This window comes from Columba livia, chromosome 15 (assembly GCF_036013475.1).
Source record: "Columba livia isolate bColLiv1 breed racing homer chromosome 15, bColLiv1.pat.W.v2, whole genome shotgun sequence".
NCBI classification, from domain to species: domain Eukaryota; kingdom Metazoa; phylum Chordata; class Aves; order Columbiformes; family Columbidae; genus Columba; species Columba livia.
This window is the reverse complement of record NC_088616.1, coordinates 13,202,983-13,226,464: the sequence shown is the minus strand read 5'-3', so window position 1 is coordinate 13,226,464 and position 23,482 is coordinate 13,202,983. Positions and strand designations below refer to the sequence as shown.

The 23,482-nt window shown below is 47.8% G+C and overlaps 2 protein-coding genes across 4 annotated transcripts; one reads left to right on the top strand and one right to left on the bottom strand.

The window, feature by feature from the left end:
• Positions 1 to 135: 135 nt before the first annotated feature.
• COPS3 (COP9 signalosome subunit 3) lies at positions 136 to 14,809 on the bottom strand. Of its 3 annotated transcripts, none has more exons than XM_065031375.1 (12): positions 14,625 to 14,809; positions 10,063 to 10,192; positions 8,231 to 8,343; positions 8,080 to 8,129; positions 7,128 to 7,220; positions 6,224 to 6,403; positions 4,876 to 5,016; positions 3,589 to 3,762; positions 2,682 to 2,768; positions 2,245 to 2,358; positions 1,634 to 1,714; positions 136 to 1,385 (listed from the first exon to the last, which is right to left on the bottom strand). In XM_065031375.1, the coding sequence occupies exons 2-12, from the start codon at positions 10,185 to 10,187 to the stop codon at positions 1,332 to 1,334; spliced, it is 1,212 nt and encodes a 403-aa protein (XP_064887447.1). In that variant the 5' UTR covers positions 10,188 to 10,192; positions 14,625 to 14,809; the 3' UTR covers positions 136 to 1,331. The 3 variants fall into 3 exon arrangements, with proteins under 3 accessions (XP_064887447.1, XP_064887446.1, XP_064887449.1); XM_065031374.1 differs by lacking the exon at positions 14,625 to 14,809 and adding an exon at positions 12,705 to 12,914; XM_065031377.1 differs by lacking the exon at positions 14,625 to 14,809 and adding an exon at positions 12,705 to 12,794 and having other exon boundaries at positions 7,128 to 7,288.
• A 114-nt stretch (positions 14,810 to 14,923) lies between these two features.
• Positions 14,924 to 22,509, top strand: NT5M (5',3'-nucleotidase, mitochondrial). The gene is made up of 5 exons (XM_021290473.2): positions 14,924 to 15,549; positions 17,907 to 18,007; positions 18,456 to 18,516; positions 18,923 to 19,037; positions 19,190 to 22,509. The coding sequence occupies exons 1-5, from the start codon at positions 15,286 to 15,288 to the stop codon at positions 19,345 to 19,347; spliced, it is 699 nt and encodes a 232-aa protein (XP_021146148.1). The 5' UTR covers positions 14,924 to 15,285; the 3' UTR covers positions 19,348 to 22,509.
• Positions 22,510 to 23,482: the final 973 nt, after the last annotated feature.

Genomic DNA, 23,482 nt, shown 5'->3' with positions numbered 1-23,482 from the left:
CAATACGTACAAGCTTCACATGGCAAGAGCCAAAAATGCTCAACTCCCACTTAGGCTCCTGAAAAAAAGTGGCAGGTTAGCAGCAGCAAGCAGCTCATAGTCAGGCATTTAAGTAGGAAGCACTGAATGCTGAGCTTCTCGCATTCTGACTTGCTGACAGGTTTATTTATGCCTGGTTGTAGGAGATTTGTACAGACAAAGTGTTTCTAAGGTGTTTGGACAGTGAGAATCTTCAGATACGCGAGAGCTACAAAAAAAATCAAATAGCCCATTGATTTAAGGGGTGAAGCACTTAAACCCAACAACAAAGTTCTTATGTTTAAAGTAGTGAATTGAAAACCAGATAGCATTGAAGCATGTCGTCTCCAAATAAAATCCTGCATATTGAGAGCTGTATAGAATTCTGTGTTCCATATAGAATTATTTTCTCTGGAAACAAAGATCTATAGCATGGTCTTCACTCATTTCCACCACAGAAAAGTATCAGCCTGTTGAATACCTGCATGCCAATTGTATAAGAACGACAATTTAAATTTCTTTTGGTGTGAACAACTTCATATCTAGAATCTTCCAGAACACCAAGATCTTTCAAATATCCGTTCGTTTAGGTCTAATAAGTTTGATCTAAGAGCAAATGTAATTAGAAGATATTTTGTACCAGTAACTTAAAAACATAAATAGCTGTCACATAAGGATTCCCTCTAGTCACTTCTGCTTTTCAGCAAAACTGCCTTACAAGGACTCCTTAATTAGCTCATCCTTTTGGGAAGAACACAGTTCCTATTTCATTTCAGAGAGAGCAGCCAGCAACACTGGCCACATGTAAACTCTAATGTAAAGAAGTTATTTAAACTCCACCCCTCTCCCCCACCACACACATGATAAATCTGCACTTCGAGCCAACTTCAAATACAGAATAATGAACCAGGAATTAATTATCTTGTAAGTGAATCAACACTAGTTTGTATTCTTCCCTGAATAACACTTGTTTTCTTTTCAGAAGAGAAAAAAGGACTGCTACAGAAACACAGCAACATTCAAACCCTTTAAAACAAAAGGTAGATTATTTAATGCATTAACGATGTTAATCTGAAGATAAATAAATCCAAAACAGACTTTTAAGTTTCTTTTGAGATTTCCTTTTTCTTTGCAGAGAATATTTCTGATATTGTACAGTACTGAGAGGGTGTTCTTTTATTTTTTTAATGTCCGGGTGGAAAAGCAAAGCTCAGTTCTTTCTGCTCTCTTCGTGGAACTCCTCAATGCCCTATTCCAGGCGTGATTCTTTCATAAGCTTTTACTTGAAAGCGGAGTGGTGAGCAACATGAATTTCAGGAATAACTGGATGGTTTGGTCCCTGAGTCATCTTCTTGAGAGCCCATACTCTGGAAGAGAGAGAGTTATTTCTTTTCAACAACAGGTTTGAAGGTTTACCTTTGAGCCAGACAGCTCTTTGAAGACAGCTCTCTGAAGTTAACAGGTAGGAAAATAAAGTGCATACGAAATAAACATGCACTTCCTTTTTGTTGATGATGTTTATGCACATGGTATTAATAATATGTAATTATTAACACTGTAAATACAGTGCAATGCATACTGCACTGAATCTCTTACAAGACACTAAATCAATTACCTTCTGCACAAACTGAGGGTTCACAGTGATCTCTTGATCCATGGCTTTCAGTCGTTCATCCAACTCTATACATTTCAGCATCTTAAAAATATATATTAAGTTAATTACTTTGTCCAGCTTGTACATGATCTTCAAGATATTTCACAGCTGTGCTATGTAGAACCAGTAACTTTTGCCATCACAAAAGTTCTACGTCAAAATGTTCTCATCCCTCATCTCCCAAACAAGAGCGTCAGACCATTTTTCATTCCCTTATTTTGATCCATGTCTTCCTAACAATCCTTTTTAATGACACTGATAGAGGGTCCCATGTGGGTCACCCACCCACCAGGCAGGTTATCGATAGCCAGGGAAAGTGATCCTTGAACTCTAAAACCAATCTTTCCAACCCATTCAATGCAAGGAAGATAAAACAGGGAATGCATTGACTGTGACTGACCATCCATCTAAAACCTTTACATACCAGTACTGTGAAAGAGTCAAATAATGATTTATAGTCCTCAATCTCTACATGTATGTTACCTACACTGGCTTCTCCCAGTAGCTCCCTGATTACAGACTAAAGTTCTTCAGTAGGAATGCCAAAAGCAGTTAATAGCTTAAAGATTTACCTCCTGATCAATGTTATGAAGCATCGCTGGATTGTTATATTTTTCAGGATTATCATGGAAACAGACCATACCATCTTTCTGATTAATACTTGCAAAGATTTCACCATCTTCTATCTGAAATGAGATACGGTTTAACGTAAGGTATCACCAAGAACAGAACTTCAGGTAACTACACCACACAGTCTCCTTGTGGAATCATCTTTAACTGGTTTGCTCTTTATTTCCTAACAGCTTCCCATGCCTTATCTGAACAGAGAATACGTTTTAAGGTTTCTTGAGAACAGCCTAAACACCACAGCAGACCGACAGTATTTCCTTCACACTGAAAAAGAACCGTTCTTCAGGTGTTCAGAACATGCACTGCCGATCCAAACACTTGAGTCTTAAATGAGATGAGTTTTTAAATTAGGATAGTTCAGCCAAGTCACAAGTCTTACCATGTGGAGGACATATTTTTCTGCTTCTTGTGGCCCCGACAACTGCACTCGACTTGCCATGTCTTGTAATGACAATGTTAAAAATGTCTGAAATGTAGAAAATATTAAATTGTTAAAACTTGATGCTAAGAAGTTTTGCTATCAAGCCTTCATGGCCTATGCAACCTTACTTTTGGAGTCTGAGGGGAAGAAGCAAGTGGAATATATAGTTATTACTTATAAAAGCACCATGAGAGTGGAGTCAGTTCTTCCTCCAATATTGCACGTGTGTGCACACCAAACTTATGGTGCCATTACTCCATTTCCGCAATTCCTTTTTACCCCAGACACAGTCCTGACCAAGTCCAACCTCTTCCCTCACCTTTCTACATGAATAAGGTGACTGTCCAGCCCTTGAAGCTCCTTCAGGAGATGTGTATTGCATTACTTCTCAGCTTAGTTCTACTACATCACTGGAACTTGCAAAAAAACACCTTTCCCCTGATTAAGGATTAATCTGATCTCTCAGCTGAAGGAGCGCATCACTCTGCTGCTGCTTTTCCTTTTACTTCACGCTTCCAAAATCTTTTGCACTCACTCACTCTTCTCTGATAACGTGCAAAGTTCAGGCTCCCTGTTTTTCAAACAGTAGCGTTCACAACTTTTTTGATTACGTATGAAAATCTCATGGGCAAACTCCTCTGACAGACACCTTTTAAATAATGCAGAAGTAGCCAACTGTATTGGTTTTCTATGCAGAGCACTTTTGTCTCATTTGTTTCAGAGACAAACATCTCAGTCTTAGTCATTTCTCCATGACATTACTACATTATAATAATTTTGCTCTGAATTGAATACATTTCAGAGATACACTCTTTGAGAAAAACTAATCACAATTTCTCAGCAAAACAAACCCCCTACCTCTTACCTTGGTTAGCCTCTGAATATTCTTTTTGTAGAGAGATGACAAGCATTGCTTAACCAGCCCCATATTGTTATCCCTTGTGAATGTTTCACTGTGTTTGTTCACCAGATTTCGAAGCTCCGAGGGTTTATTGGTTGAATAAACTTGTGCCAATTCATGGTAAGCATTGCTAAGGGGCTGCAAATAGAAAAATCAGAATCTTTCTTGAAGAAAACAGTGTTCAATCAGCCTTAAAAAAATCTATTAATATTTCAATATTAGAAACCACACAGGCATAAAAGTAAATTTAAGTAGCTCAAGCATCTCTCATGAAAAAAACAGGCGATGCCTACACAAGCCTTCATGGCAATGATAGATCCTCATATACTCAGTGTGTGTTACTGCAATGTACAATTCAGTAAACAACATTCAAGGCCCTCTGTAGTTACGGGAGAGCAAGAAAAAGTCCATCAGGTGACCAGTGTGTGAAGTAACCTGAACTCAAGGGAAGCAGCACATTGACTGATCACTGATGACCCATTACATTAGTTCTACTCCCTAAGACATCTCGTCCCTGAGCACAATGAATCACAGAATGGACAACAGAGAATGAAGACTAGTTGACCTAAATTACTTTAAAACAGCAATTGGTTGAGCTTGCTTATTAGTATCTTAACTTAGATTTTTTGAACTCTCTCAAATTTTGGTCACAAATCAACAAACTAAGTGTTAAATAAGAACTAACTTCTAAAAATGTGTTAGGTACCTAAGGTCAGAACTCTCGCTAGTAGTTTTGTCCTCCACCCTACACCTCCTAATCAGAACGCTTATGGACTCCAAACTTGCAGCTTTTTCAGAAGCTTTTATTCTTTATATACTGGAGTTTTGGAATAAACTATTTCTTATTTCGTACTTCAACTAGATGAAGTTATGGGTTGAATGTTTTTACAAGGACATTGCGTATTGAAAGCCAAGTGAAATCCGAGTCTTGTTTTGAGTTCTAACATAAAACGCTATTGAGTGATGTGCAGTATCGGTAAAGAGAATCTCAGTAAGTACTAATAAACCCTAAAGTTTTTCCAAATTTCAGTTAAAAAACCTGTATTGTCAATATTAACAATATAGTTTGTTTGCAACAGACATAAAAGCTGCCAATCTTTAACTATTGTAAACTAGCACGGCAGCAAGAGGTTGTACTCTGGCACATTGTGCATTACTTCCCATGATCTGCAATGTTAAACAGGGTAGCAAAACATAATTTGCAAATTTGGATTTGTTCTTGCATTATTTAGCTGCATTCGCAAAACTTACCTTAATGAATCGGCCAACTATCTGGGAAGTGTATTTTGGTAGCTGCTGAACTTTGCCAAGTAGTATCAAAGAAACTAGGATATACTTTTTATATGATTCCAACATAATATGACTGACTGCCATGGCTGGAGTAGTTATTGCCTGAGCAAGAAAGAAAGAAATGGAATAGAAATTTAGTATACTTACTGGTAGATCCTGGTAGCTACTGCATTAATAACATCTCAGTTTAAAGCTTCATGCAAAAAGGATACAATGACATAGGAAAGTCAGCTTTGAGCATTAAACTAACTTCTGTCAAAATTAATAATCCCAAAATGTCCTAAAAAGGTAAATTCTATACAAGCTACTCAAAACATAACACATTACAGTGGTGCCTACCTTAAAATAACCCTGTTAAGATCAAATCAAAACTTCTTTCCTTAGCATATATCTAAAGTTGTACTAGAAATCACTTGTTAGCAGAAATGATTATACAGTTCCTGTAGAACCTGGATTTCCACAGATCCTTAAAGAGGCTTTATAAAGCTATTACATCATTGGATCTCATATTTAAGTATGCTGAAAGAGCTCTGCAGAACAGGGAAAAGGGGTTTTAGTTTACTATGATGCTGCTAGCTACTCAAGAGCTGAGCCTTGTTTACAGAAAGTAAAACCTCTGCACCAGTTTGTTTTGCACATTTGGTACCATCTCCCTCTCATACACACAAAGTTTTCCCAATTTTGTGATTTTCTCGTCTTTCACAGAGAAAGTCAAAGCAGCATATATTGTAACAGCCTGGAAGAAGGGTAAGTCCGTTCGTAAAATTATTAAAGTTCTTAGCAAAACCACCGGGCTATTTTTTCTTTGAGAATACACAGTTCTCAAAGTCAGCCTGTGAACGGTTTCTATGTGAGCAGTATCAAGCAGGCATCTGAAAAATATTTATAGTGAGATAAATTTAACATCAACCTTTGAGTTGCATAGTTTTATGGTGCAATAGTTACTTGGCTGTAAGAGACCTTAAAGGAAAACACCTCTAAAGACACTTTGCTTGTTACTTCACTTTATATACTGAAGAACTAATAGTGAACATTAACCTAAATCAGTTTTTACGTCTTGCTATGATGAACACACATGCTAAACCAAAACCTATTTGAATGACGAACAGCAGTACAGATTTGTTAGCAGAATTATATCCTTAAGAACAAAAATAATTGGAGACTGCTTGTACTTTCTGTTAGGTTCACGGCTTTTATTGCTATTCTTGGTGTCAATTCAAAGATGATACGTTCTCGCAGCACAATTACACCCGCTACTTTTGCCTTTCAATCGATCACACTTTAAACTCACCGTTTTATTTAAAGTTACCTGTTCATAAAAGTAGAGTGCTCTTTCAAAGTTCTTTAGCCCAGTGTATATCATCCCACCATAGTAGTAGTAACATAAAAAGTGCTTCGCATCATATGCCCCATTCTCTTTACAAATATCCATCATGTCCACATCTAGATACGGGAGGGCAGGTTTAAAGCATTTTGCTAACAAACAGAGCTACAAGAAAATAAATCAAGTTTTCATAAATTAGCCATTTCCATTCAAATTTCCAGAGAAAGAAGTTTAAACTAAATTTATCTAGTACTATTTAATAAATATCACTCCTCCTAGAGCGCAAAAACAGTGCACATCAGTAGTGCTGTAACACAGATTGTTCATTGCATCCTGATATTGGAAAACCCTTAACAAAGATTGTGAAATGTTATAAATTAGCTGGATCCTAAAGAAATGAGAATCTGACAAAGCTGCCTGAAACTCCAGGCCTTCCAGACTACAGTGCTGGCAGCACAAAATATTGCACTAACATTCCTGTCCAACCCCAAATCCCAGGAGCCCAGAATGAGACAGAAGTGCAAATCCAGGCCAAAGACACCGAGACAAACGTGCCTTTTGTCAAGCCTGAGCCAACGGTATCTGGATATTACACTTACACTGCCCGAGACAAGCTGTGTGTGACTTTCAGCCCAGAGAGAAGGGATGTCAAAGGACTTTTAGAAGTCATCAGCAAAACAAAAGCGTCTGTAGACACGCACTGAACATTTAAAATTAATAGAAGGGTTTTTTATTTCAGTATATCATATTATTTATTACTTGAGAAACAAACAAACAAACCATTTTAAAGCCATTTTTACATTGCAACATGGGAACGCGCATTTCCTCAAAGGGTTATAGGTATTTGATAAGCTTTTATTCTCATAACAAGCCCTTATGCTCCCCTTACCTGGCAGAGATCTGCGTGTATTGAGGTCAGCTGGTTTGTGTTCATCTGCATCTTGTCTATGGCTTGTCTGAGAATGCTAATTCCTCGCAGGGGCTGTCAGAAATTACATCTCTTTCAGATAATTTCTCATAGATGGCAGCACATTGGATCTTATGTTGACACTTACAAATGAAAAATAACACTAATTGACAGGTTCCATTAAGTAATAGTTAACTTGAGGTTCCTTTTTTGTAGGATACTGCAGTCGCTCAGAAAATAAAATTAACCCTGGCTATACAACTTATCCTGAGAAACCAAATAAAGTCATCAGTTCTGCTCCACTAAGCCAACATCATCAGGAATACAATAATTTGTATCAATAAGAAAACCTCAGCTAAACTCCAACCAAATAACAAAGACGAGGCTCTCACTTTACTTAGACCAGACTTGATCTCTACTTCTATTTCAGGCTAGATTGCACTAAAATGGCCTGAAAAAGTCAGTATCTTAGCAACAAAAACATTGGTCAGATACTTCTTAATCAAGTTCCCCTTACGTTTTAAGGCATTTCATTAAGAACGTTATATAACCCTGGTGAGAATAACACTGAAACTAGTCTCACTGACTCACCGGCGCTAATAATTTTTGTAGCCCTGTCCTACTCACGTACACACTGTCTGAGGAACATTCTTGGTACCACAGATTGCCCAGTTTGTGTAAAAGCACACGTTTTCAGGTGACTCTCCCCCCCTCAATTTTATCTTTCTCTTCATTCTGTTTTCCTTAAAGAAAACTTAAAATCTTGTTTTAGGCTTATTGCTGCTCAGTAAACTTAACAAGTTAGGAGCTGCACCAAAATACTTAACATAAAGTTAGTAGCAAATCTTAATTAAGTGATTAAGAGACTGGTAACATCCCCTTTAAGAGCCTGGATATGCAGGTAGCTTGTTTGTACTAGATGATACTTGCTCACCTGTTTTCTCTCCACAAGGGCATTTGTTAACTGGTGGCACAGGCCAGCAACTAAATACAGCAAAAAACAAACAATAAAAACAACAGGGTGAAAAATCAGTAGAATCAAACTATCAAAAAATATATAAAGTCTGAAAGCAAGCTTAACTTACAAGTGTCTGTTGCGTATCTAATGTGTTCTCCATTACAAGTGCTGATAAAGAGCTGCACCTGTGAGAATAACGTTTCGAAGTCAGGGATGCTGGGCATAGAAAACTTCACAAACCTAAAACAAACAAACAAACAAGGTTTAGCGCTAAACATTTGGAAATACATAAAAAAATCTTCATCTTTATTGCTAACTCTATGCAGATGTATATAGACTTTTGCAAATAAATCTAAAGTATTTATGACAGGAGGCCTACGATTTCGCCAGGAGCTGTACAACATTGAAAAATGTGCTTTCCGTGCACACCCCCATTCTCCATCTAGTGCAAATTACAATTTAGAACAAACTATGGTGAATGAAGATCATTTTATCTGGTGCAATAGTTGGAATCATAACAGAAACACTGGCTAACGATGATGAATTGTAACAGTCAGGCACACAACTCCTCTGGATGCTTTTGCCTACCCTGCAGCCACCTCCTGCTTCAATGTGCTCAAGACTTCTCAGCTATTAAATTATTAGACTTGTATCTCTCCATAGGAGCTTTTTCTTTTCACTTCAGTTTCTCTCCATCTCTGGTGGTTCCTCAGCAGCCCACAGGCTGTAGCCTTGCACATCGCTGCTTCTACAAGATGAACTATGATTATGCTCAACTGAGGGCAACAGACCTCTAGCTATACATCCCACACATCACAAAAACATACAGAAAATCCTCTGTTTAATGCTGCTGGAAGGTGCCAAGCCCTGCCTGCACTCCAGCTGCTGTTCACTGTCATACGAAGTCCAAACCCACCCAGATCATGGACTGTCCTTCCCTACAAGGCTTATGAACGTCCCTGTCATGTGCTGCCACCCCTTCCCTGTCTCTTCAGAGTCCTATTCTATGTCACCATTTACCACGCCACACTTTCATCCAGGAGAACCTCCCTGGACATTCCACTGACACCATCTCTTCAAATAACACATTTTACATATTACTTCTTTTAAACGGTTATCTTCCTTCCTCCTCCTGTTTGAATAACTGTTTTCGTGTACCCCATGACGCGATTCTTCTGCGAATGCAGTACCAATGCCCTGCTTTTTATAAATTCCATAACGCATCTTCATGACATGCTAGTGAATTGTAACATTAAGTGCATTATCTCTACATATTACAGTCATTTTGTTCCAAAAGGGTAGTAGAACAAGTTCTAGAATTCTGATTATTTCCTTTAAAAGAGAGCTTTAAAATAACAGTGGAACCTGCAGGCACTTCACCTGTGGTTAGGTACAGCTAGAAACAATATTTTTAGCTCCACGGCCAAATAGGTTTACCTTACCTGAGCATCACCAGCGCAATTCAAGTATTATCTTAAACTACACACAGCAGCAAGAGCCTCAATGCTGTTTAGAGACAAATACCCAACAACTATGATAAGAACCCATCCTTCACCAGAAAAAAAAAAAGCTTCATGCTGACAATTCAGCACACAAATGCCCTGCCAACCAAGTTTTAAAAGTTATTTTTATATCTTCTTGCTGAACATGTATGGAAAAACACTTACAAAAGCATAAACAAGAGAAATGGATACAGCCCCAAGGAAAGCAAACCCCCAATATTACCATTTGACAGTAATGGCATTTACAAGCTCCAGAGGTTTTTATTCTTTTGAAAAAATAAATTTCCCGTGGTGTCTTTATTAATAAAATGTGTATCACCAAAGGAAGTGTAGGATCATTCTAAGAAACACGCATTGAAAATATTTATGTCCGAAAGAAAAGCATTTGTTTGACAACTCAGCACACTGCACAAAGTTTTAGTACTAAGATATTTAATTAAAAGACAGCAACACTTACAAGACAGCAAGAACACCTAACGAGTGTTCCTGCACATCCAGGGCACCAAGCACTGTATCCAGATGGGAAAGATTTTTTGCTAGCAGTTCTCCGCTTTTATTGATCAGTTCACAAAGCTGGGTCATTTGCCCTGAAACACAAAACATGGTTGTCAAACTCTAATTAGGGAGCACTCACGCATTCCCACACTTCATTACACCTTGTGCCCTATGTAACCTGAGGAGAAAGTTCTATCACCCCGAGAATTTACCATTCTGTAATACCACAGGCGTTAGTTTTCAACAAGTGAGGTACCTGCAGTGTGTTTTTTATAAGGTGACAGTTAAGCTTCTGGCCCTTGGGGCAGCAATGGAACCCTCAGAACACAAACACGATGTGACAAGTGGTGTCAGCTCATCTCACTGGAGCCAGGGCTGCAGGGTCTCCTATCAATGCCAAGTGCTCCCTAAACCAAGTCTCCAAAACTCTGACCAGTTTACCATGCTGTAAAATTCTGCCTCGTGTGGATACATTCACCTACCCTTCTGTCTTCTAGGCATAATAAGGGGGAAATCTACACAAAACCAAATAGAGCTTCCTACACTTTCTAAAAAAATCCCCAATACCAGAGCTTGCTCCTTGCTGCTTCTCAAGTGCCCTCTCCACTTTTCAGGTCTGCCCTTCAGCAGTTTTTTTGAAGTAGACATCAAAATTACAAAAAAATACCAACAATAAGAGGATTTAAAAAAATCTGTTCTTAAATTTATTTCATATGATTAGAACTACAGTGTTATTCTACTCACTGAGAGCTAAGAACACAGCATGAAAGCATATTTTGCATTATGAAGGCACAGTAAGCCCAAAACACCTTACAAAGAAAGCAGACCAATTACCATGGACTACTTTCAAATCCTTCCTCATGCAATTACTTGAATTTAAACTACACCTTTCTGAAGCTGAGTTCTGTTTCAATGTTCAATTCTTGCAGATACAAGGGGAAAAAAAAACAGAGGTTCTCCCAACCCTTACAAAAAATCTTTATAAAATGAGGCATAGTGGCTCCATTCACAAAGATTAACACTATTCTCAACTCTCTGGCCTTTTGCTTTGAAAAAGAAAACCTGAGAAGCCCTAGCGATAAAATATTAGCTTGGGGATCAAAAGTTCCAAACAGGGAACCAGAGCCCAGGAACTCCAGCTTTCTCCACGTGGAATTAAAACTCAAGGCGTAAACATGGAAAGGAATAGGGTTTGTACAACTCTCTTGGTTTGATCTTGGTATTCAAGCATTGCAAACCTTAGTTCTGGTGCCCTCCCTAGCAGATAAACCCACCCATTCTACACCTATCAAACAGCATTCCCCTAAAAAAGAAATAAGCCCCAAACCAAGACTCTACCCACCAATACACACCAAACAACTTATACAGTGTAAGCAGAAATACCCATGCCAAGCCCACCTAAATGACCACTTATGTCACCTCCTGCACAGCCAAATGCTGATCACAAAGACCAACATCACCACAAGCACACAGACTCCTCCTGGGAGCTCTCACAGCCTCCACCAGCCTGTCTGGCATCTGGATTTTCCTTCTCAGAGAGCATCTATCTGGCTCGTCCCTAATGGGAAAACCTCCACAAAGTCAACCGGTTTCCCCTTGAACCTTTTGCATCCACAAAACCTTGTAGAAAAATTCTCCAGCTAAATTACACAACTTCAAAGAATCACCTTTCATCTGGTTTGTAGCCACACTTTGCAGTTACGATTTGTCTCTTGCGTCCAATACCCTCAGTAAAAATACTGTACATTTAGTAAGTTAAACCGAAGTAAGAGAAAAATTCGAGCTCCACCCAAAAGCAACGGCCAGAGATAAAGCTTGAAGCCACAGAGGAAAACATCACTTCTTGATCACTGCAAGGGAGCAAATACTCCATGTGGGAAGAGACTCAGAACACATTTTAAGGGCATCAACACAGACAGAAAGTTCAAGAAGTAGGAAATGTTGTGCCCACATACAGGAGAATTAGGAGTTTGGCAGCAAAACTGAGACAAATCTAACGGTGGTTATTAAAACACTTTGTGAACGCTTGGTGACGGCAACTCTGACATAGCATCTTGGCCTCCCATGGTGACTCCTCTGTCCACGCTCTACTTTGTTCCCGGAGCCGCCCCTTCCCAAATGGATTTTAAACCACACGTGTTTTAGAACAACCCGCACGCCCATCAGTGCGGTGACAGCCCGGGCTGTGCCATCCCAGTCAAAGTCCCTGCGATCCCCGCTCCTCCCCCCTCATCCTCCAGGCTCAGACTCCGGCGCGGCCGCCCGAGCCGGCTTCACTCCGCTCACCGAGTGCCCCAGGGACCGGCACCCCTCAGCTCGTCGCTGCGCACGGATAGAACCGAGCAGCCCCGCGAAGAGCCCGCCCGGCCCCTCCAGCCCTGTCAAACCGAACCGCTCCGGGATCCCCCCGAGCCCGGCGGGGGCGCCAGACCCGCGCCTGAGGCAGAACCGTGAGGGGAACGCCAGGCCCCGGCCCGCCCTCCCCAGCCGCGCGGGGCCTGGCGAGCTCCGCCGGCCGCCGCCCGCTCTCCTCAGGCCCCGCGGAGCTCCGCGCCGCCACCCCAGGCTCGCACGCGGCTCTTCCCACCCCTTCCCCGCGGTCACCTTGGGCCGAGAGCTGCCGGACGCTGTTGACGAACTGCTCCAGGGCCGACGCCATCTTGGCGGCTGGCGGCGGGGCCGCGCGCTGCGGGCGGGGCGGCGGCGGGAGGAGGAGGCGGAGGAGGAGGAAGGGGGGGGCGGCGCGGGCCGGGAGCAGCGGGGGGAAGCGAGAAGGAGCCACCGCTACGGGCGCCGCCGCCGCCAGCCAATCAGGCGCCGGCAGCGTGAGGCCGCGCGACGCCCGCCGCCGTGCGCCACTTCCGCCTCTCCGCCGGCTCTCGCGAGAAGCGCGGTCGCTATAGCAACCGCCGCCTTCTCTTCGCGTCAGGCGCGAGGGAGGCCCCGCTCGGTGCGAGAAGCCGTGACTCAGCAGGGCCGGCGGGGGGCGGGGCCGGTGACGTCAGGATTGCGTCATCCCGCTGGCCCGTGTCGGGTGTGAGGGGCGGCGGCTGCTCAGACCGCTCGGCCTAATACCAGGGAGCGGGGTCTGTGTTGATTCGGTTTATATAAATGGAATCGTGTTTTCCATCCCTGCGGGGGCTGAGGCAACGCAGCCCTGGGCGGCTGCGGGATTTGTGCATCCTTCACTGCACTGGAGGGAGGAGGAAACCTTCCTGCCCGTCACAGAGACGCGCTTAGAAACGGCAAGTTATGCTGAAATCCTGCTCCTTGCAATGCAATCACAGAATCATTTTGGTTGGAAGAGACCCTCAAGATCATCAAGTCCAACCGTTAACCCACCCCTGGCACTGCCCCATGTCCTGAGAACCTCATGTCCGTCTGTCCAACCCTCCAGGGATGGTGACTCCAGCACTGCCCTGGGCAGCCTGTTCCAATGCCCACAGCCCTTTGGGGAAGAAATTGTTCCCCACATCCAACCTCAACCTCCCCCTCCCCTGTTCCAATGCCCGACAGCCCCTTCCAGGACAAAATTTTTCCTAATTTCCACACAAAATGACTCCAGTTGCAAGTGAAAGCACAAAGTTGAAACTTCACACGTTGTCCCTCCTAACCTCACCATTTACCATCATGCGCTGCCTGGCTGCCCGTTCTGCTCCTTCATTCACACTGTGACCTCCCCAAATCTCCCGTCTCCACAGCTCATTTGCCCTTTCTGTGAAACAAGGATGATATATTCTGCTAGAAAACATTCTGGAATCTAAAGATGAAATATTTTGGAACCACTAAAGCCATATTATTGCTGTCAATCAAAATATTTTCTTTCCTGGCTCAGCGGTTGCCTAAGCCTGTTAGTCACACTCGAGGACTCCTCCTTTAGCAGCTTTAATCCACAGAGTGGTTTTTTGCCAGCATGATCTTTGCTCCTGTGTCAGAATATACCTCCAGGGCACGTTGTTTCTATGTCAGGGCTTGTTTTGGGTATGGATATTGTCTTTTAAGGATTCCTGTCAGAGTTGTGTCACATTGAGTGAGAACCTGGCCAGTGTGTCATAGAATCACAGAATCATTTTGGTTGGAAAAAACCCTCAAGATCATCGAGTCCAACTGTTCCCTCACCCCTGGCACTGCCCCATGTCCCTGAGAACCTCATCTCTGCCTGTCCAACCCTCCAGGGATGGTGACTCCAGCACTGCCCTGGGCAGCCTGTTCCAATGCCCCACAGCCCTTTGGGGAAGAAATTGTTCCCCACATCCAACCTCAACCTCCCCTGGTGCAACTTGAGGCCGTTTCCTCTGCTCCTGGCGCTTGTTCCTGGGGAGCAGAGCCCGACCCCCCTGGCTCCAAGCTCCTTTCAGGCAGTTGAGAGATCAGAAGGTCTCCCCTCAGCTCCTGTTCTCCAGCTGAACCCCCCAGGTCCCTCAGCCGCTCCATCACACTTGTGCTCCAAGACTTTGTCATCTTCTCCCTCGCAACTCGTAGAAACTGGTATATTTTATGCCAAGACTCAGCTGCAAAACTCACCATGTTATGTATGTCCCCAAACCACGTACGTGTCCCCAAACCGCCTACACGTGTCCCCAAACACGCACCCACCGCCTGCTCCAGGGAGGGACGGGCATGGGGGCAGATGATGGGGGGGAGAGAGGGTCCGCGGCGGGGACTCCGCACCCCCGGGCTCGGTATCCCCGCCCCGCGGAGCCCCCGCTCCGGTGAAGCGGAGGGAGCGGGGCCGGGACAGCGGCTTAAAGCGGGCGGGAGCCGCGGTGGAGCCGCCCGCCGCAGGGCGCTTGTGCCGCTTTAAGGCGGTGCCGCCGTTCCGGGCTCGGTCAGGCACCGGGAAGAGGAACTGGGCTTTGCGCTGCCGGGTCGGGGCGATCGCACGGCTGTGCCCCGGCCGGCCCCGGTTTCCCCTCCCGCTGCCGCCGCTTGCTCCGCGTTCGCTGCAAGGGAGGGATGGGGCGGGGAGCGGGACGAGGCGCTGTGGGCGAGGACGGGCTCTTGCATCCTCACCGCACCCCCCCTGCAGCCCCTCTGCCCCCCATTGCATCCCCATTGCATCCCCCCGCTTCTTCCATCCGCTGCAGAGGAACGTGCTTGCCAGGGCCGCCTGCTTGAAATAAAGCCCCCCCCACCTCGGGGAGCCCCCCCAATCCTCTTCGGCGAGCCCCCCTTTTCCCCAACCATGATTTTGCTGAGCAGCTTCTTGCACTTGCGGCCTCGGCGCTGCGGCCCCTTGGCAGGGCTGGGCAGGGGGCTGGTCCCCGCAGCGGGGTCCCGCAGGGCTCTGCGGGTGCTGGTGGACATGGACGGGGTGCTGGCTGACTTCGAGGGAGGCTTCCTCAAGAAGTTCAGGGCCAGGTACCCCGACAAGCCCTACATTGCCCTGGAGGACCGGAGGGGCTTCTGGGTGTCGGAGCAATATGGGCGCCTGGGACCTGAGCTGAGTGTGAGTCTATACGTCCCCCGGCTCCGCGCGTGGCTCTTCTTTGCGTTGTGCAGCTGGAGCTCCAGCCTTGTGGGACCCGCTGGTCTCCCCAGCTTGTGGGTGCAGCGCTGGGGAGGGCTGCAGGTGCTGGCCGGAGCTCCCACCGAAACATAGGTACAGGTCTGCACGCAGGAGAGCTCCCAGCTGTGCCGCTTTTCCCAGACATCCAGTGTTTTTCATGCACATCTGTCTCTTTTCTCCTGCATGCATAGACGGAGATAGATGAAAGGAAAGGAGATCTTTGAGAACAACTGATTGAAAACACCTCAAATTGCATAGCTGGGTTTTTCTAGCTTTGACTTGGCCAAGCTGCAGAAAGGGCTGTGGGGCATTGGAACAGGCTGCCCAGGGCAGTGGTGGAGTTGCCATCCCTGGAGGGTAGAACAGACACTGAGATGAGGTTCTCAGGGACATGGGGCAGTGCCAGGGGTGGGGGAACAGGTGGACTCGATGATCTTGAGGGTCTTTTCCAGCCTAAATGATTCTATGATTGATACTCTTCCTAGATGGATTATTTATTCCCTCAATAGCAACGTGAGGGGTAGGACGCAGCAGAGAAGTTGAGAGCAAACCAGCCATTGATGCTTCATGTGAAGGCCTACTTAAAACGACCCTGAGCCCTCCCATGCCTGAAGATTACTTTATTCATTTTAATAATTAAAGCCTAAAAGTAGAAGCTCTCTTTATGTTGTACTTTATCATTCAAAGAAGGGCTGAGCACTGCAGAAAGTTGGATTCTGCCTCTAGAAGTTTCTCATGTCGATGGGTTTTCTGTGGTCTCATCTCCAGCTGGCAGTTGTACTCATTGAAAGGTGTTACAAATAAAATTACTCTTGTTGTTAGTGGTATGATGGCTACAAGGAACAGGCTGCCCAGGGAATTGGTGGAGTCACCATCCCTGAAGGGGTTTAAAAGGCATTTAGACGAGGTTCTTAAGGACATGGGTTAGTGCTAGAGTTAGGTTAGGTTATGGTTGGACTCTGATCCTGAGGGTCTTCTCCAACTGAAATGATTCTTTGATTCTCTGAGTGTGAATAAGGTCCCACTGGCAAAGTTCTAAAGAGCTTGATGAGCTGAAGGAATAGCGTGTCTTCTCTAGCTGGGGTTGATGAAAGGGACGTGAAGGACACTGGTCATGCAGTAAGGCGGATGCTAAAAGTTTGGCAGGGGTAACGCATGATAACTTTTTTTTCTTTTTTTTCTTGATCTTAACTACTTTGGATGTGTTAAATGAAGTGAGCTCATCTTGCTGTGATCACGTAAAACCACCAAAATCTTCGGCTGAACAAGTTGCCAAGCAGGTCTTTTCTTCAATACGAGCTTAGTTCTTCCCCCATCGAGCTTGATTGCAAAATGCTTTTTGACATAAGTGGAAGCAGAACAGCTACGGAAGTCCTTGATGTAAGAAAACACTTCAGCACAGTTTGAAGTGCTTTGCTGCATCAGGCCGGATTTCTGCACGGCAACGCTGGGACGTGGCTCCTCCTGGGCCCATGCAGAGCTGCCAGGCTCTCCTCCTCCCCGAGGACCCAGTGTCTGTGCAAAATCCTTCCTTTTCTTGGTGTCTGACAAGCCGTTAGCTGTTTGAGGAGTGCCGGGGGTGCTGCTCTTTGGAGCAGGACTGGACCAGAGCCACCGCGGGGCCCTGGACTCTGCCTCCTCCCAAGGTTTTGCTACCCGTGTGCCATCCCAGTGCACCCTGGCTACTGACCTTCATGTTAAGTGTTTAAAACCCTTGCCAGGAGATGCTCTGTTTGCCTGGTAGACCTTGCCTGGGCATCCCTGAGGAAGAGCATTTGCATTTAGCCTGACATGTAGTTCATCTTATAATATACTTTTTCCTATGAGAGCAGCCAGGCTGCTATTTTAAGTGATCTGATTGAGACAAATAGGCCAGGCAGCATCTGGAGCTGAACATCATCACATTACAGCAGGGCTGCCAGGCCATGTCAGCCGGATCCATGTGGAAGTGCCCCTCTGGATACAGACCGGGGTGGGGTTTGGTTCTGTTCTGGACATGTCGGTGTTTCACCTTGGAGAAACGTGCTGCTCCCCCCATGTTTGGGGCTGCACAGGCAAAGCCAAGCCTGTTCCAGAGCATCTCCGATCTAAATGGGATGGGGTGCATGTGGGTTAGCAGGTGGGGAACAGAGGAACCCACAGAGGCAATGTGGGTCAGCGGCAAGGGACCAGAGCCAGCGCTTCCCCCTTTCTCACTGTCACCATCCTCTGTCCTAGCAAAGGGTGGGGAAGATGCACATGCAGGGAGAAGTGTAGCCAGAAGCCCCGTGCAGTTACCGCTCTCTTTCCCTTCCCAGGAGAAAGCCATCAGCATCTGGGAATCCAAGAACTTCTTCATTGAGCTGGACCCAATCCCCGGGGCTGTGGAAGCTGTGAAGCAAATGGCAAATTTGGCAGAGTGAGTAGGAACCTGCCCGTGGTATTGAGGAACGGAACAGGGAGCAGCAGTGGCTTTGCAGGTTCATCCACCTCTTGGCAGAAGCTGTGAATGCAACATCAGTGTTACAAATGCCAGGCCTGAGAGAAAAAAGGGCTTTGACTCTTGGAGCCGTCACCAAGAAAATCAGCCATGTTCAGCCCCTTCAGCTCTCTGCTCCCACCAAGGGGGGCAAAAAGGGGAATGAGCTTGTGCTGTGGGTGTGGGATCCTGTGAGGTGGCGGATTAATGTCTTAAATCACCCTGGTGTGATCTGTGTGTGGTGGGGGATCTACTTTGGGCACTCGCCTGCCCAGCCACCAAGCAGGGTCTCACAGGGACAGCCGCGTACGTCTGAGGGGAAGCAGAGTCTGATCAGCGTGTTTGGACATGCACTGATGCTCTGCCCCCATTTCTCTCCCCACGGCAGCACCGACGTGTTCATCTGCACAAGCCCGATCAAGAAGTACCGCTACTGCCCTTACGAGAAGGTAAGCAGGCCCGAATTCTGTCTCCCCGTCCCGTACCATGCTGTCTGACGAAAGCCAGCTGACCCCCATGTGCCTCCGGCTGTCTGGCTGTAAATCAGCGGTGACATTTCCCTGCTCCACTAATTTGGTTCCTAAGCATCTTCACAGAGCGGCAGCTCCGCCGTCAACTGAGCTCTGCCATTTGCATGCACTGAGGCGCTTGGTCTTAATATTTCATCACCACGTCAAAAGCTGCTTGGCTTTAAAAGAACTCGTGCTCCAGCAGCATCTGAATTGCTCCCAGTAATTAACTTATTAAGTGAGATGTCCTCCCTGCATGGGGCCAGGGCTCATGCTGGGGGGGCTGAACAACCCCTGCCCCATCCATCAGCCTTCCCGCTCTCACCGCTCGCCTCTTGCCTTCCAGTACGCCTGGGTGGAGAAGCACTTCGGTCCCGAGTTTCTTGAGCAGATAGTTTTGACGCGAGATAAGACGGTGGTTTCTGCTGACCTGCTCATAGACGACAGACCTGATATAACAGGTAAGGGAGGCGTGGGGTGGCAGGATTGACCGGACGCAGCCTCGAGGGTAGTTGGCATCCAGGGGTGATTTGCACTGGTCTCTCCCCACTTGATTAGGCTCTCATTAGGGGTTTGTGTCTGCAAAGAGCCAACCTCTCTCCTTGCTTTGCAGGGGCTGAGCAGAACCCCAGCTGGGAGCACGTGCTCTTCACGGCCTGCCACAACAAGCACCTGCAGCTGCAGCCCCCCCACCGCAGGCTGCAGTCCTGGGCCGATGACTGGAAGGCCATTCTGGACAGCAAACGTCTCCCACCTGGCCAGGCCACCTAAACACCAGCCTCCCACAGCCGCCCGGGGCTGCGGCCACCCGCTCTCGTCCCTGCGGAGTCCTGCTGAAGGCTGAAACCATGGACGGACAGACCGACGGACGCTGTGTCCTCAGCGTGTCACTGCACCTGTCCGGTGTGCGACGTGGCACGGACCTGCTCTCCATCCTCCTCTCTTTGTTATGGTTGGGCATCGCACAGGGTGACTCAGTGCATCCTCACAGGGTGTGGTACCAAGGGGCTGCCTTGGGGGACGTTCACCTCCCGGTGCGTGCCCAGGTCTGAGGAGAGGCGCGGCTGGAAGGGCAGAGGACGCCAGCAGACGCTGCCCAGGCTCCCTGCACCAGCTCGCGCCATTCCTTGCAGCTGAAACAACGGGACGGCTACACGCTTCCCTGCAGGAAGAGTCCCTGCAGCGGGACACGGGGACAGCAGCACTCCTCCCGTGGATCTGGCCATAGGGAGGGAGCCCTGAGACGCTGTTACACCTGAGATGGAGTCGTCCTCCAGCTTGCGGAGCAATCCCTGCTCCTTCATTCCTGAGGAGCTGCCACAGCTTTAAAGCTGGGACTTTAGAGCTGATACAGAGGGGCTCTTCTCCCACCCGCCCATTGCTCGTGGACTGCTCGCCTGGGGCATTGCTGTGGCAGCGAGCAGGTGGTGGCAGTGCCAGCGCCAGCCCTTTCTGCAGCAGCTCATGGCTCTCCCTGCCAGCTGGTGATGGGACAGTGACTCCTTGGATTCCAAAGCCACGGAGGTCTGCACACGCAGGGTGTGTGATCAAAGCACCCATCTCCCTCCTCCTGGTAGTGTCTGACGTCAGCCTGCCAGAAAAGCTCTAGATGTGTGTCTGCTGGGCATACAGTTCCCACGCAGAACATCCTGGGTGCTGCATCCCACCGGGGTCAGACGCTGGGACAGTCGATGCCACAGAACGTCCTGACCTCTTCGGTATGGAGCCACCTGGGAAGATGCCACTGCGTGGAAAAGGGGGCTGGTGGAGGAGCTGCGGCATCGCTGAGGGGTGCGTAAAGCAGAGACACCGCGGGCTGAGGGTTGCGTTTTCAGAGGATTGTCAGGTCTGCATTCATGGATGCTGTTTTCAGCCCTCACCTACCACAAGGGAGGAAACTGGGGGAGCGTTGCGATTAAGGGCTGGGGAGCCCATCAGAGGTGCCCCTGAGGCTCTACCACAGGGTTAGTTTGTTCTGCAGCTCCACTGCTGTCCTGGCTCTGGATGTCTGGGGACGGAGTGTGCCCCCAGCCCCACTCCCGTCACACTGGGACCGCTGCGGCGAGGAGTTTGGCTGTGTGGCTGGTCCGAAGGGGCTGTGGCATGTGCAGGTGTCTGTGCCAGCCACCACCACCCGATGACGGGGCTGCTGGGCTCTGGGGCCCACCAGCGCTGCTGGGAAGCTGCAGCAGGGCACCTGACAGGGAGCATTTGGACAAGGGGCAGTTGAAGAGGGATGCTTTTGCATAACTGTGCCCACAGCCTCTTCCTCCGCTGCCTGGCTCGTTCCTGCCTCCCCACAGCCGCACCAGCCTGGCCTTGAACTGCACCGACCCAAGCTGGCACTGGTGGCAGCACCAGAAAGTGGGTGCCCCAGGTGAAGCCCCGGGGATGCACCAGCTGCATCACGGCTGGCGTGCAAATGTGTCACTGCTGACATGGCAGAGACCACGCGGCCCCTGCTCCTGTCTGTCCACACCCTCTGGCATCCCACCGAGGGCTCCTGCTCTCCTGGCTGAGGACTTGCTGGCTGCGGGAGTGAAATTCCCCACTGGAACATGTAGCCCCATGGACGGAGACATGACCTGGCCGAGGTTACCCACCCTGCACCGCTTGCTTACGCCTTTGGCTTGCTTCTCTCTCCTATGGGTGCCCATCAGCAAAAAAATATGTGAGCTCAAAGCCACATAGTCAACAAATGACCTGTCTCACAGCAGGAGCTGGACCCCGCCACGTCTGGAACCTGGAGGGGTGACTGAAATCGGTGCTTCTGAGTCTGTGCCTTCCCCGGCTGCTGTGGGGCCAGGGACAAAGCCCACATTGTCCTGGGTCTTTCTGAAAGCTGCCCTGTCTCTTGAGATGGGGTGATTGCATAAAGACAGCACGGATTGGCTCATGGCAGTGGGAGTTACATCCCACAAGGACTTTTTCAATTGTTTTTTTCCTGTTTAAAGCACTGTGTTCTTCTCCGGGTGGTGGGTTTGGTTTGGGCGGTGTGTTTGGGAGAGGTGTTTGGAATGTGCAGCCACCTGAGATGCAGCCTGCAAGCCTTGGCGGGGGGTTTGCAGACAGGGAGCTGGGACAGCGGTTGAGCGCCCTGGGCTTCCACTGCAGCTGCTGAGCACCATGTGCCCTCCGCTCTGTTGGAACCTGCTGGCTACTGGCCCCCGTGTGCAGCCGTGGTGGCCTCATGGGGTCCGAGCTGTTTTTTTTCCCAGTGGCACCATTAGTTTCCCAAGCTCTGTGGGGTCTTCATGCTGCCTCTCCTCAAGCCAAAACCAGAACTGGCACATTGTTACGGTACCTGCCCAAACCAGCCGTCTTTTTCCCCCCAAAACTGGGGCAAATCCCAGGGATGTGGCTCTCTGGGGGCCAGCGAGTCTTTCCCCCTCGCTGGGATGTGTGATACCAGAGAGACCGTGTTGTTTCACACCAAATATACTTGAAAGCAGAGCTGGAGTTTCTCATGCATGCGGCTCCGACTCGACGCACAGAAATCCATGCAGGTTGCTGGCCTGTTTGTTCCTGCTGAGCTGGGGGCCAGGAGGCAGCTCTCGACAGATCAGCCTTTTCAACATTCAAGCCCTTCTGTGGGCAGCCAAGATGCACAGAGCTTTTATTTTTAAATGCACGTCTATAAAACCGAGGTTGACAGTGCAATAAACACTGGGTTTTATTGTCATCCAGCTTCCTAGAAAGAGAGTTTGGGTTTCGCAGTTTCCCACCCACAGCTCTGCCCTCTGCATGGGGTTGTTGGGGCTTGCCTGTGGGCTTGGGCAAGTCTCCATGTCCAAAAAGCCTGGAACCAGCCCCCGGCAGTGCAGTTACCCTGTTAGACTGAGTCCCTGTGGGCAGAAATAAAGCTGAGGGGTGAGTTTAGGTAGTGGTCAGCTTCTTAAAGATGTTTTGTAATAAATAAAGTTGTAAAGCGTGTCTCCTGTTGGGCCACAGAGCAGAAGCTCTCAAAGGGGCTGGAGCTGTCAGGGGCTGGCGCTCCCTGGGGTTTTGTACCTCATCCGTCACTGCGTGTTGTTCCATGTCCGCTTGCACGTTGGAAGCAATGCCGGAGCCCTGCCAGGCACGCAGGGTTGAAGGCAGGGAGGGAGGACTGCAGGGCCAGCCTGGCAGTACTGAGAAAATCCCCATTCTTGAGAAGAGATGCTCCAGTTGCCTGCCCTGGGCTTTCCATGCCCTGAGCACAGTAGCTGGGATCAGCACAGCACAGAGGGAACAGGCACTGATGCTGGGACAAATTGTGGGAATTGTGGTTTGTGAGTCTTTTTGATTTTGTTTTTCTGGGGGTTCAGTGCAGCACAAACTCACTTCCATGTGCTGCCGTAAAGACAGCGTGATTTATCTCTTCCAGCTCAGAGAGCTGCATTAGATGCTTACAAACACTTAGAGGTTAAATTCGCCCGGTCACTGGTGGGTCCCATCCTGCCACAGCTCAGCTGCTGACTAGATGCTACAGCAAGGAGAAACGTGGTCCATGCCATAGCCTGTGCCCATGCTGTGGGTTTCTGGTGTGACTCCAGGACACGAGTGGGATCACATCTGTGAGCTGGAGGTGTCAGGACACCCAGGGGTGCCTGGCCAGAGTGGGAACCAGGGCAATTCGGCTGTGAGCTCCAACAGCACAGCCCAGGCTGGGTGTGTGTGTCCCCAGACGCTGCTGTGGGGTCCACAATGCTGCCCTGGGGCTGGTTTGGGCAACGAGCACTGCTCTGCCCCAGCCACTTCTCTCTCCTCACCACCTTCGTCCGGAGGCACCAGCTCCCCGGAGCAGAGGCCATTCTTGCCCTGGCACAGGGACAGAGGCAGCAGGTTTGACACCAGTGATGGCACTGGGACCAGGGCCACATGTTTCCCAGTAAAAGATGCAGCAAGATGAAGGGACTACACCATG